This window comes from Vanessa cardui, chromosome 20, assembly GCF_905220365.1.
Source record: "Vanessa cardui chromosome 20, ilVanCard2.1, whole genome shotgun sequence".
NCBI lineage: Eukaryota > Metazoa > Arthropoda > Insecta > Lepidoptera > Nymphalidae > Vanessa > Vanessa cardui.
Window position 1 is genome coordinate 4,856,887 of NC_061142.1, and position 13,769 is coordinate 4,870,655.

At 32.6% G+C, this 13,769-nt stretch overlaps 3 protein-coding genes across 3 annotated transcripts; 1 reads left to right on the forward strand and 2 right to left on the reverse strand.

The window, feature by feature from the left end:
• Positions 1-5,459, reverse strand: LOC124538412 (U3 small nucleolar RNA-associated protein 25 homolog). Its single transcript, XM_047115462.1, has 8 exons — positions 4,823-5,459; positions 4,072-4,680; positions 3,624-3,866; positions 3,147-3,421; positions 2,428-2,583; positions 1,644-1,839; positions 957-1,133; positions 1-179 (listed from the first exon to the last, which is right to left on the reverse strand). Exons 1-8 carry the CDS (start codon positions 5,279-5,281, stop codon positions 15-17), a joined length of 2,280 nt encoding a protein of 759 aa, XP_046971418.1. The 5' UTR covers positions 5,282-5,459; the 3' UTR covers positions 1-14.
• A 2,031-nt stretch (positions 5,460-7,490) lies between these two features.
• On the forward strand, positions 7,491-9,735 carry LOC124538284 (protein farnesyltransferase subunit beta). The gene is made up of 4 exons (XM_047115292.1): positions 7,491-7,987; positions 8,083-8,896; positions 9,107-9,215; positions 9,446-9,735. The coding sequence occupies exons 1-4, from the start codon at positions 7,901-7,903 to the stop codon at positions 9,651-9,653; spliced, it is 1,218 nt and encodes a 405-aa protein (XP_046971248.1). The 5' UTR covers positions 7,491-7,900; the 3' UTR covers positions 9,654-9,735.
• Positions 9,736-10,063: 328 nt separating this feature from the next.
• LOC124538283 (cysteine protease ATG4D) lies at positions 10,064-12,053 on the reverse strand. The gene has a single exon (XM_047115291.1). The coding sequence runs from the start codon at positions 11,857-11,859 to the stop codon at positions 10,435-10,437; it is 1,425 nt and encodes a 474-aa protein (XP_046971247.1). The 5' UTR covers positions 11,860-12,053; the 3' UTR covers positions 10,064-10,434.
• Between the last annotated feature and the right edge of the window lie 1,716 nt (positions 12,054-13,769).

Sequence of the window (13,769 nt, forward strand, 5' to 3'; positions counted from 1 at the left end):
TAGTATTTATTATATTAGTCTCCGGTGACGTACATATGAACAGATTTCTCTGACGCGGCCATTCTCGCGATGCGGTCGGCTCCGAGTATCGCAGCGGCGCGTTGCATGTCATACTTGCAGTATAGAACTGTCACTGTCATGTTGCAGTCGCTGCCGCCATACTTATTCTGATTACTCTCCTGTTTTAACAGAAATAAAATCACTACATAGTATAAAACAGAGTTTCTCTGTCCCTATATCCTTATGTATGCTTAAAACTTTAAGACTACGCAACGGATATTGATGCGGTTTTTTTAATAGAAAATTAACTGTTCGCACGGGTATTGGCAAAATAATCTATGCCCTCTTGGCACAAATAAAAAAATAAACTACGCACATTAATGATCCAACAATAACATATGTCTAACACTATTACCGTGTCTTGTGAAAGAGATAAATTATTAACATTCGTACGAAAATAAAAGATAGCTAGTATTTATCTTTAATGTATATAACGAGAATCAAAGTCAAAGTCAAAGAGTTATTTCCCGCGGTTCGGCGGACTCAGCTATAAAATGTTATGCTTATAATTAATCTATATTAATATTATAAATCCAAAAGTAACTCTGTATCTCTGTCAGTCGCTCTTTCACGACCAAACCGTTAAAGCGAATATCATGAAATTTTGGATGAAGCAAACATGAGCTCCCAAGAAAGGGCATAGGCTACTTTTTTTTAATAACACATAACAACCATTACCCTAAAACACGAGCGGGTGACTACTAGTATAATATAAATATATTTATTTATATATATGTAATAATGTGTTATATATATATATGTAAAAAGATATAGAGATATTACTAGTTTTGCTTTTACAATTATTATTGTCTATATCTTATATCTATATCTTTTTACATATTTAACATCATTGATTTCTAGAATTTAGATTATTACAATAAAAGCATAAGCAATACCTGCATAAGATTACACATTTCCGAGTAGAAATGAGGGTATGTAGGAGGCTGGTAAAATATGATGTGCCTCACTCCTTTAATTCGAAATCTTCTGAAGAAATGAACTCTTTCCGAATACAACAAAAAATGTGCTTCAGTGTGGAAGAACATATCTCGTGCGCGAGCTATTTTTGGGTCCTGCAAGATAATCGATTACATTACAAAGCGATCAGAAGAAAAAAATATATAATTATAAAATATTTAATCGCAAATAAAAAATGACGTGATGCAATATATATTTTATATTAATATTAATATTTTTTAGTATAAATCTAGGTATACATATAATAAAATTGGAGTGTCTGTTTGTAATATTAAAATAACCCTTTTTACTCAATGCACATGTATACACGGTACATATACCAAAATAACATTTTTTACAATTTTTGCCTATCTGTCTGTTTGTTCCGGCGGTATTTAATAATTATGCAAAGAATTTTAATCTACTATTAAATCCGTATTCGCAAACCGTCTTAATATTTGATTAAATTTTTAATAATTATTTATTAATAATTCTACAGAAGTATAATGTATTTTTATAAAAAATAAAAATATATCTAATTCACGTTTTGTTTTTAAATAGAAGGGCGCACATCTTATACAACAATATAAACGCTCAAAATAAGACAATGCAAATCTGTAACTTACCTTTGAATATTCACATATTTGAACGAAGCCAATATCCTCCTTTTTGAAGTAATTCCTTATCCTTACAAAATCAAAATAGCTCGGCACGTAAATAAGGGTGTGACTCATAAGTGTATCGCGCTGTTTTGGAAGAATTTCTTTCACAAAATATTCAAACCTTGCATCAACAGATGCGAGTGGGTTGGCGGCATTGAACCTAGAAATACAGAATGAATTTTAATATTCTTATATGGTATTTTATAGCGCGTAAATATTTAATTTAACTACTATTTCGAGTTCCTCGTGAATTACAGTTAGAAAAAGCATTTTGCTGAGAATACATGTTATCATTGAGAATTAAATAAATAAAACAAAAAAAAAAGAAAAGTACGTGCTGGAATTTTAATGTTGATGTTTACCAAAACTTTGTTTTCTCGTCGAAAGATGTTAAGTAGTATACATATTATAATATAAATTTATTAGGTCTAATTACCACAAGAGATTCGTAACTACGTGTAATTGTGTTGTGTAATTTTTTTCGTGATTTTCAAAAACATATTACGAAAATATTACATGTGAATATCTTTATAAAACATATTATTTTAAAACATTTTTGCAGTATTACACAATACTTAGTTAACTAACAAAACAGGTAAAATCGCTACACAGAGCAATGTGAAACAGTTTGTGAAATATAGAGATTTGATCAAGTTAGTGTAATGCGTAAAATTTTGAGGACTTAAATAAGTCTAAACTATGTAATTATGGCTTATGGATAAATGTATAGTAAAATGCAATAGCCAACCTGTGAAACAGCTGCGGTACTTGTACTAGAACTTGCTGTATACTGCCTATGTCAGGTTTGTTGACGACCAAAACTTTCCCTGCATAGTTCTGGCATTTTTTATTCATCACTGACATGATCTCTGGCAGTGGTATTGAAGAAAACACTAATGTTTGTCTGTGAGAAATAATAATAGATTAAGTGATGTAAAATTATAAACAAAAAAGTAATTTTACGTTTTTGAAACAATAAGCAAATTAATAAGATATGTATTCATACTCAAGATCACAATTTCATATCTGACTTAACACATGCTTAATTTGTGTTTATAATTATAGTCATAATCTACTGGTGTGAGTAATCATAATTAAACTGACTGTTTAAAAGGAGAGGATACCTCCTTTGGCTGGTGCTTTAAAAGATACAACAACAGTCTGTAAATTTCCCACTGCTGGGCTAAGGCCTCCTCTCCCTTTGAGATGATGGTTTGAAACATAATACACCACTCTGTTACAATGCAGGTTGACGGAATACACTTGAGGCAGATTTTCTTTAAAATTAGTCACATACAGGTTTCCTCACGATGTTTTTCTTCACCATTGAGCATGGGATAAATTATAGACAGAAATTAAGGAAATGAAAATTCAGTGGTGCATGTCTGGGTTTGAACCCACAGTCATCGGTTATGATGCATGCATTCTAACTACTAGGTCATCTCAACTGAAAAAAAAAATGATTACCGGTAATACTTAGTCCATCCATTTACAGCCCATGACCTAACTCTAGAGAAATCAGTTCCATGTGTCTTTTTAGGCTGCAAGTGGAAATGATCTAAAATATGCAACAGATGATCCCAATTTTGCATATAAAATATGTCAGCCTGGTCCATAATAAGCACTTCTATTGATGCCAGAAAATCAAAGTCTCGGTCCTCTTCACCCTCCGCACCAACAATCATACGCAGTCCAAGAGGTGAGGCTATAAGTATGTCTGATGAATAGAAATCTGTGTACAACTGTAACAGATAAATTATAATATAATTTTACAAATAGTTTAAATAAAATTTAATATTTTGATTAATATACAGAAAATTTATATATTATTGGTATTTTCTGATCTTACATGGTATGTTAATAAAAAAATATTTTAAAGATGTGTCAGTGTATTTTATAAATTCTCCAGATATAATATATAATTAATATTTGTGTCACATATACCTTCAATGTTTTCTTGGTCAAAGTCATTCCTAATCTGAAAGTATCATCTGTATTGCCACTAAATAGAAGCTCATAATCTTCAGGTTTTGGATTCTTACTTGGCATTATCAATTCTCCACCTGTAAAATCATCCTCAAACCTATTTTTATTCACTACTTGACCAGCTTCCTTTGGTACAACCAAGTCAATAAGTGTCTTAACAACTCTATATGCTGCATCTTTAAATGGAACTAGTATAAGCACCTGAAAATTGAACACAATATTAGCTATATGTTCTGTATAACAAATTTGCTTTGCATATTTGTAGCTTCTAAATGCTTCAATTATATGAATATCTTTTCTTGGTGATGTTAGGATATAGTTATAGTAATTGGTCAAATAAGGTCAAATAATGGTGTACGTTTGAGGCTGTTAAATAATAAAGTACAAAGAAAAGTTGAATAATTACCTTTGGTCTTACTAATCCCTGATCCCGGTACTCCTCAGATAAATCAGACTTCTTAGCTAACTTTGCATTGTGGTGCAGAATCTTTGTTCTCGTCTTTAACATATGATTAACAACATGCAGGCAATAAGTAAACCTTATTTCATCTGCATTTGTAAAAGTTCTCTCTGGGTACAGCAAGTCCTGGTAATTATTTATAATAGAAAACAATTCCTTTTGCAACGGTGTTAAAACATCAGCAATATCCAAATCCCTTTTTATCAGGTTTATTTTATTAGCAGATACAACATTTCCGCTTATCTGGGATTTTATGTAAAGTTGATTGAAATTTATCTTGTTATATGCTTGTGGCACTGTTGCAATGGGTGCATATGTTTTCTCTTCTAATATAGTAAACTTTGGTTTTGATTTCTTAGATGATGTTTCAACCGGCTGCGGTATACTAATAGCTAAATTTCCAAGCACTGGCCAAGACTTAGCTATGTGCTTTTCAGTTCGTGGTATGTTGGAGAGAGACACAAGTAATTCATCTTGCAACTCATACTGCAAATGCTTAATGAAAGGATCTTCTGTTGCATCTATTTCACTTTCAGGATCACATTCTTCTTTTAGCTAGGAATAATATTTTATTAAAAAATGTTACATAAAAATTTTAAAGTAAATATTAATATTTAATCCTATTATTACTAAGCGATTAAAATCATAATTATGCCATACTTTGAAATTAAATATTATATAAATAAAGGCCAGGTACCAAATTTTCTTCATCAGAACTTTCAGTGTTGTCATCATTACTATAAATTTCATTATTTTCATCACTCAAATGTTCATCCAGAGCGGTTCCATCGCTTGCAGCAGTCTCGTTTAGGCTTTCACTAATATTTGATTCTTCACTACTTGACATCTCTTCATCATCACTGTCTGCAACGACATCTTTTTTATGATTAGATTTAAAACATGAAACTAACTGGCTATATGTGTCTTCCTCCTCTTCTTCACTTTCCGAATAGGTTGTCTGTTGTTTACGAAACCTTTCCTCCATCTGCTTTTTTTTAGCAAATTCTTCCTCAACTTTATGTTTATCTTTATATCTATTAAAGATTGCTTTCTTATTTATAACTTCATTTTCTTTACTAGTTTTCTTTTTTCGTTTGTTTATGGGTTTGAAAGATCCCTTTCTTTTCTTGCTATTAAACTTTTTCCCTTTTGCCATATTTTTAAAGAAAAGTCAAACGTAATTTACTTACAATAATACAACACCTTTTTAAGCTTTTTAAATATATATTTATATAAGATTCAAAGTACATTAACCCTAGTTTTTTACATTATAAATTAAATTTCAATTCTTGTAAACATTAATTTTACAATCTAACATGTGGACTTGACTTTGACATGTATCAGATAATAAATTTCTATAATTGAAACCACAGAGTACACTACTATGTTTTGACCACTATTTTAATCGTAAAATATTCTATCAAGATAAATATCTTCACGTAATCGAACAAACATAATTTATCTTGCTATATAGACAACAATAATACATACAAGAAATTTGAGTCACAAAATATTCAAAATATAAGGAGAATATTGTATAATAGTATTGAATTTTCCAAAAAAAAAAAAAATATGATATAGGTGGCAAACGAGCCGGAGGCTCACCTGATGGAAAGTGACTACCACCGCCCATGGACATCTGCAACACCAGAGGACTTGCAGGTGCGTTGCCGGCCTTTAAGAAAGGAGTACGCTCTTTTCTTGAAGGTTCCCATGTCGTATCGGTTCGGTAAAACCGCCGGCGAAAGCTGGTTTCACAAAGTGGTTGTGCGAGGCAGAAAATGTCTAAGAAATCGCGCTGTTGTGGATTTTCGGACATCAAGGCGGTGCGAGTGAAACTTGACGAGATGTCCGAAGGTAAAATTCAGCAGCCAGGATTAATCCGAACAATTCCTCCGAATATTCCTCGTGAAAAATTCGGTAGAAGATGCAGAGTGATCCCACATCTCTACGCAAAGCCAAAGGATTAAGGAGATCGGAAAGGGCTTGATCGTCAATAACTCGAGCCGCTCTATGTTGGATGCGGTTAAATGGAAGGTGCTGGTACTGGGAAGCACGCGCCCAGAGGTGAGAGCAGTACTCCATTTGAGGCCGAATTTGCGCCTTTTTTTAGGCGATGGGCCGACGTGAAATACTGTCTCGCCTTGCTGAGCACACCGGGCTTTTTTGAAGCCAATTTGGCTTTGCCTTCCAATTGACCGCGGAACTGAACGAGGCTCAAAATATTATTGCATATTGAATTGACGTCTTTATATAGATGAACAAGCGTATTTTATTTATATGAATTATGGAGGAACAGATCAAACGAGACTTCTCTAAATTTTGGCAATGAAAATTCATACCTATATTTTCTCCTGCTCCTCTCCTTCGCGAATTTTTACGCGATTAATGAATAAATTTTTTGCCATCACTTGGTATTCGTTTCATAAATTGCTCAATTTAATTTAGCAGTTATTTACAAATGGAGATTCGATCCTTTAATGGATAATTTTTCATCGATCCCAAAGATCGTATTCTTTTTGTTAACCAATTTTATGTAAATCGTTTTAATTTTGTTGCAAACAATTTTTAACTTCGTGACATTATTACCCGGATTAGTCGAGATGGTTAGAACAGGTACACCTTAACTGATGATGTTAACTTAGTTCAAAGAATTTTCATATGCTTATTATTGTTTGTAATTTTTCTCGTTCGGTGAAGAAAAAGTCTGTGTTTATATTTGCATTTGTCTAATCACAATGAAATTCTGTCACATGTGATTCCACAGACTTACATTAAAGCAGCGTGGTGGAATATGCTCCTAAACCTCTCCTCTAGAGGAAGAAGTACGAACGTGCGCTGTGCGCTAGTTGCCAGTTGGCCGTCTAATGGTATCAAGCAATTATCATATATTATATATTACCAACACGAGATGACAGTTTTTTTTAATGACATGTAAGTGGACGTGCAAATCCGCCACATGATGGTATGTTTACCATCAGGTGGCGGATTTGCACGTCCGCAGACTGTTGTCTGCACTGCCCATAAATAATGGCGCTGTAAGTAATATTAACCATTCTTTACATCGCTTTGGGAACTAATCTTATGTTATATATCTGTATCGACACTGGCTCATTGGTCCTTCAAAGTTCAAACCGGAGCATAATAACACTGAGTAGTGAGTACCGCTGTTTGTGAGTGGCTGGTACTTAATTAGGCGAGCATGCACAAAGTGCTATTACCGAGTAAAGATGTTACATTTAAATAAAAAAAAAGCTTTACCTAGCGAGTGAATTTATAATCATGGGTTTCTTTTTTTTGTAAATTAACAAAAGGCTTTCCTTAGCTAGGGGAGAAAAACACTAGACGCTAGCTACACTATATAACTGTCAATTGTAATAGTAATGTCAAATCAAAAATAGCAATAAACTAAACTTAGAGAATTATAGCAAAATTATTTTTTCATTCCCGTCTTTACATAGGTGATTAAAAATACAGTAGTTTGTTAAAGTGTAATTATATTTAATAAATCATATATTACATTCCTTAGTGTCTTGCACTTTTGCTTTATACCTATTTGGTAGGGTAAAATTTTAAAAGGTTATGTTTGTGTACCTATTTTAAAAATTATATTTTGAGTTAAATTAAACAATCAACAGCTCGGTGACTGCAATAGATACATTTTATTTAGGGCACAATGTTGGCACGCTACTGATCTGCATAGTGATTATATTGGGATGAGAATATTAACTCGCACTGTTATTTGATTTCCCGTGACATATTCGTAAGTTAAAAAATGGATAATCATATTCGATTCTTTGAAGATATCTCAATGCAAGGTTATAATGACGAAGGTGTTATGACAAATACTTCATTAGACCAGGTATTTATATAGTTTTAATCAATATGAAACCCTATAAAGTACATAATGACATTGGTGGTAAATATAGTATGGTAAATATAAAAATACATTTTCAGATCGATGTTGAGGCCATGATTTTAAAAACATATAAAAAATTCGAACAGAAAGCATCAATTGATCCAGATTTACCAAAGTTGAACAAAAGTGCTCATGTAAAATATTTAAAAGAAGCCTTAGTGACATTACCTCAAAGTTATTCTTGCTTAGAAGCTAGTCGACCCTGGTTGACTTACTGGATACTTCATTCCCTTTGGACATTGAAGAGTATGCCTGATGCAGAAACTTTATCTAATATAGTGAAATTCTTATCTCAATGTCAACATAAGGAGGGTGGTTATGGAGGAGGTTTTGGACAGCTTTCCCATCTGGGTACAACTTATGCAGCTGTTAATGCACTTAGTATCATTGGTACTGAAGAAGCATATAATTCTATTGATAGAAGCGCTTTACAAACATTCTTGTGGACAGTTCGGGATGTTGATGGGTCCTTTGCACTGCACAAGGGAGGTGAAAAAGACATTAGGGGGGCATATTGTGCAATCAGTGTTGCCAAGGTAACCAATATATATACTGATGCATTATTTGATAAAACAGCTGAATGGATTGTAAGTTGTCAAACATATGAAGGTGGTTTTGGTGGTTGCCCTGGTATGGAGGCACATGGGGGATATGCATATTGTGGTATAGCAAGCTTAGCTTTATTAGGTAGAACTAAGCTGTGTGATGTTGATGCCTTATTAAGGTGGTGCGTTAATCGTCAGATGAGTCTAGAAGGTGGGTTCCAAGGAAGAACCAACAAACTTGTAGATGGCTGTTATTCATTTTGGCAAGGAGCTATATTTCCTATAATTAGTGCAATACTTTCTCAAGGTAAACTATTTATATCATTTTATTTAGATTTTATCTTCATAGATATTATTTATGACATAAGAGTATCTAATATCCAGAATATGTGTGATTACCTAGTAATCACTTGTGAAATCTTAAGTACTAAAGGAAATTCATTAAATTGCTCTAAAGGACTATAGTATAGTATGCCTTTTATGTACAAATATATATTTTTTGATAATTTTGTTTAAGATAACAAGGAAATGATGGAAACAGTACTATTTAGCCAAGGTGCCTTACAGGAATATATAATAGTCTGCTGTCAAGCTTATGATGGGGGATTACTTGACAAGCCAGGAAAGTAAGTAATTATTGAAGTAAAAATTGTAATTATATTTCTTATGATTATATTCTTTAACTACTTTACATTTAGCCTTAATGTCAAAACTACAATTCCATAGCTTTAGTTTTTACTTAATTGACATCACTTATCTTTGATGATAAATTATTAAGTATGTAAATGAGTGTAATAAAAATGAAACCCATTTTAGTGATTTCAATTTATAATGTATGTATATATTAATTTTACAGGCCTCGCGACTTATATCATACTTGTTATACACTAAGTGGACTATCAGTGGCACAGCATGGAACAGGAGCTTTAGATCCCTATGTAGTAGGTTCACCCAGAAATGAGCTGAATTCAATACATCCTTTGCATAATATTGCCCCTCATCTTGCATACAATTCTGTGCATTATTTCATAAGGCATCCTCCCCCCGTGAAGGATAACAACTAATAAGATATTGCCTTTGTATTTACAAAATTTTTGAATTTAAACACACCTACAAAGGGATTTTTTAAAATACCATTAAAATATAAATTCCAGAAATTTACATTTGTATGCATGCTTTTAAACTAAATTAAAAATGAATAATTTAACTTTCCAAATATTAAATACAAGTTTAAACACTGCTTATTTGACTAGATATATCTGATATTGGTTTTCTTAAAGATAATCTTTTTCATTGTATATTGAATTCAGTAACACTGAACTGTGTCCTTTAAGTCATATAGTGTGGGTCATTATGCATTAAGCAAAATATCATGTCAAAATATTTCCCTTATTTTTACATATTCTGTAAAAATATTTTACAGTGTTATATTTTTAGAATTTAATAATTATATCATAACTTTGTGACTCTGGAAATAATAAACTATTTTCTACAAAGGTAATATGTCATTTTATTTTTTTTTATATTCTAAATGGTTAATATACTAACTAGCATGTAATACAAATTTTAAATAACTATACATATAAATAAGTTATTATATCTTTAAGTTCACACTCTAACATTAAAACAATTAAGTTAATTACAATTTAGTGATAAATTTTAAGCTAATGTATACAAACAAAATCCACTTCATAAAATGCAGTTTTTTATAGTCATATTAATATTGAAGTATTAGGCCAAAAGCATACTACTGCTTTATGCTACTGAGGTTATTATATTCCAATCTCTATACATCAATTATATATAAATAGTTACATAGCTACATAGGACTTTATAGATTTTAAGTTAAAGCAAAACAAATTCTTCGGATTCCATATCAGTATCACTATCTTGTATATTAGGAGTCATCCAATGATGTTCTGTTTCATATATTGAATATCTCACATTTGGCGGATCCATGACTAAACTGCGAGATCCATTATGTAATGTAAAGATTGGGTACTCATTACTTGAAGAGACACCCTGGGGGACTAAAAATGAGCTAATAATGTTAATAAATGTTTCAAAATCATGGTGGGTGGCAAGATAGAAACCAATACAACAAGAGGGATCCATTTTACTTATAGGCATTTTTCTTGGCGAACGGCAGTGAAAAGTTTGTAATGAAAAATTTGGTTGCCACACATCAACCATTTCTTGACAATAATGTGGATCTAAATGTATGAGTCTATCATCTTGGTAACCTACAAAATATAAAGAATGCTTAGGTCTACCACCAATAATTCCAATGCAAAAATCTAAAGTTAACAATGAAGTGAGACATGGGGCATAAATTGGGTTTATCTTATCAGTTCCCAGTTTTACAGGTACCAATAAAATAAGAGATTTCCAGGAACCATTTGCTAATCTACAGTGTGAATACACATCTTGAATATATACAGTTGAATCTTGAGCAACATAAACTTCTAATTTATCAAATTCATAATTTTCATTAGAGGCAGCAACCATAACTGCTCTGAGGCAATGTGCTACTGAAGCAGGACCATACCAATCCCCAGGTTTCTTTCCTAATGATTCTCCTAAGTTAACCATTTGATGAATTGAGAGAGGGCTGTTAACAGATGATTTATCACCAAACCACTTAATTATCATTCGATGAAGACAGTCTTCCTGAAATTCTCTAGCATTTTGAATGGCTTTTTCTGGAGACCATCGCCATGATCTACCAAGAAAATGACAAACCAGGGCTTGAGCAAGCATCATTTGTCCACTTCGTAACATACAGCCCCAGCCACAATCAGTCGTAAATGTTGAGCCAGACATTGTAGGAAATTCTCTACGATATGTCATCCAAACTTTACTAATGAAATCTGACTTAAAGCCTTCTATACCTTCGCCATATATTTGTTCCATAGGATCAAGAGCTCCAGCCTCCATACCAATTTCAGTAGAAGATTCTAAAGAACCACTAGGGCTTAATTTACGATGATAGCAACGCCCTAACAGCCATACTGGAGATTCTTTAGAAAAGCTTGTTTTTAACTTCACCGTCCACCCGAATTTGACATTGTTCCACATAGACAATAATCGTGATTCCACTTTTCCCTTCAGATCAAGGAGATCTTCTGAACTGTCACGTGTGTTATCTTTCGATGTAGCGGCTTTGCCTACATTCTCGACCTTCATGGCTGTGGCATCCTGTTTTACACTATTAGTAGAAGTATTGAGCACAGAATTGGGTACATTCGTGCTACTTGTTCCGTTCATCATAATTAACAAGACACATAATATATTTAATCACACCATTATTAATTTCGCATAAAACTTTGAAAACTCGCTGCTTAATTTTAATTGTATCACAGAGAACATGTTGTTATTGAACTGTTAATTGTTATCGTAAACGATTTCTTTATTCTTAGCAAATGTCAAACATCTTGTCACCAAGTTATCACTTTGAAGTTTGACATTCCTTTGACACAAGATAAGCGTACAATAATCATTAAAAGATGAACTAAAGATCAAGTAGGTAGTAAAATGATTATACATATATATAAACATTAACTCTATGTAAAAACTAGACATATAATCATCTATTCTATAATAATATAAAATAATTTGATGTCGCTTTTTGTCTCTCTCTCTCTCTCTTAATATCGCACTAACTTCTGAAACAAACAATGGATTTTGATGAGGTTTTCACTAAGAGGTAAACGTACCGTTAAAAAGTAATATAAGTTATTGCACTTTTATTGAATACAATCTGTAAATATTTGGTACAAAATTCACAAAAACTACTTTGTATGCTTACTTAGCTAACGCAAGCTAGATTTTAAGGGATACATCAAAGCAATATACTAGAATTGTATTTTTGTAGTTCTTAAAGAGAACTACAGAAAAGTCCTCAATAGTTTTAGTAATATTGAACCTTTATTAAAAATAATTAAAGTATTTATTCTACATATTGTTTTAATGCATTTACAAAATGGACAAATACTTGAGACCTGATCGTTTGGATATTGATCCCTCCAATAGTACTGCAGCGCAACATTGAGGACATTCTGGACATAGGAAAATAACATTTGAGAGCTTTCTTAAGGCTTCTGATTTATCTCACGCGTCAGAAAAGGTACTCACATATAATAATAATATTTTAGTGCGACCAGAATCATCTGAATATGATAGTACAAAAATTAGTTATTCAAATCTTTTAATACGCGGAAATGCTTTTTTTGCGGTGATCGCACTCATATTCGCAAAAATTGCCCGGCAATAGACGCAACCTGCCAAATGTGTGGTAAGAAAGGCCATTTTGCTAAAGTTTGTTGCAGTAAAATATATAATAATGCAGCAACAACTAAACAACACGAATCATCTGCTTGCATAGTAGCTGCATCTCCAAGCTCGTTAAAAAAAGCAACCTTACCTGCCTACATAAAGGGAATTCGAGCACACGCGTTAATTGATACTGGAAGATTTGTGGTAAGACAGTAACCGAACACAATGAAAATTTAGAAAAAATTTTAGCTGCAGCCAGAAAATATGGTCTCACTATTAACGAGGACAAAAGTAAGTTCTGTCAAACAAGTATAAATATTTTATGATATAATATAAAAGACCAAGTTATAAGAACAGATGCTGATCGCCTTCGACCTCTGACGTATTTACCACCACCGAAAGATTTACCATCCGAACGTCGGTTCGTTGGAATGTTTTTACATTACAGTCGATGGATACCTAATTTTTCTGAAAAAAATCATGCTATATCTCACAATAAAATATTCCCATTTTCTGAAGATTTGGTACAAAGATTTCAATCATTAAAATCAGACATAATTAAATCAGCTGTTTATGCAATTGATTTTAGTCTTCCAATTACTGTCGAGGCGTCGGTCTCGACAGTAAGTGGAAGACGACCATTCTATCGCTGCTGTTTTATCTCAAGTTGGTCGACCTATCACATTCTTTTCTAAAACACTAAATCTAACAGCACAAAATCATGATAAAAAAACGACGGATGTTCTGCATATTTGATGTCCTCGAAGAAGTGTTCTTGACAAGTTTTCCGCAAATCATCTCAGAACTTTCGTTGTGATGTGGACGTAGCTACATTAAAGACCAATTTGAACTCTGGATATCGATATATTTCTGCAATCACTGAGCCAAATGGTTGAAGTTTCTCC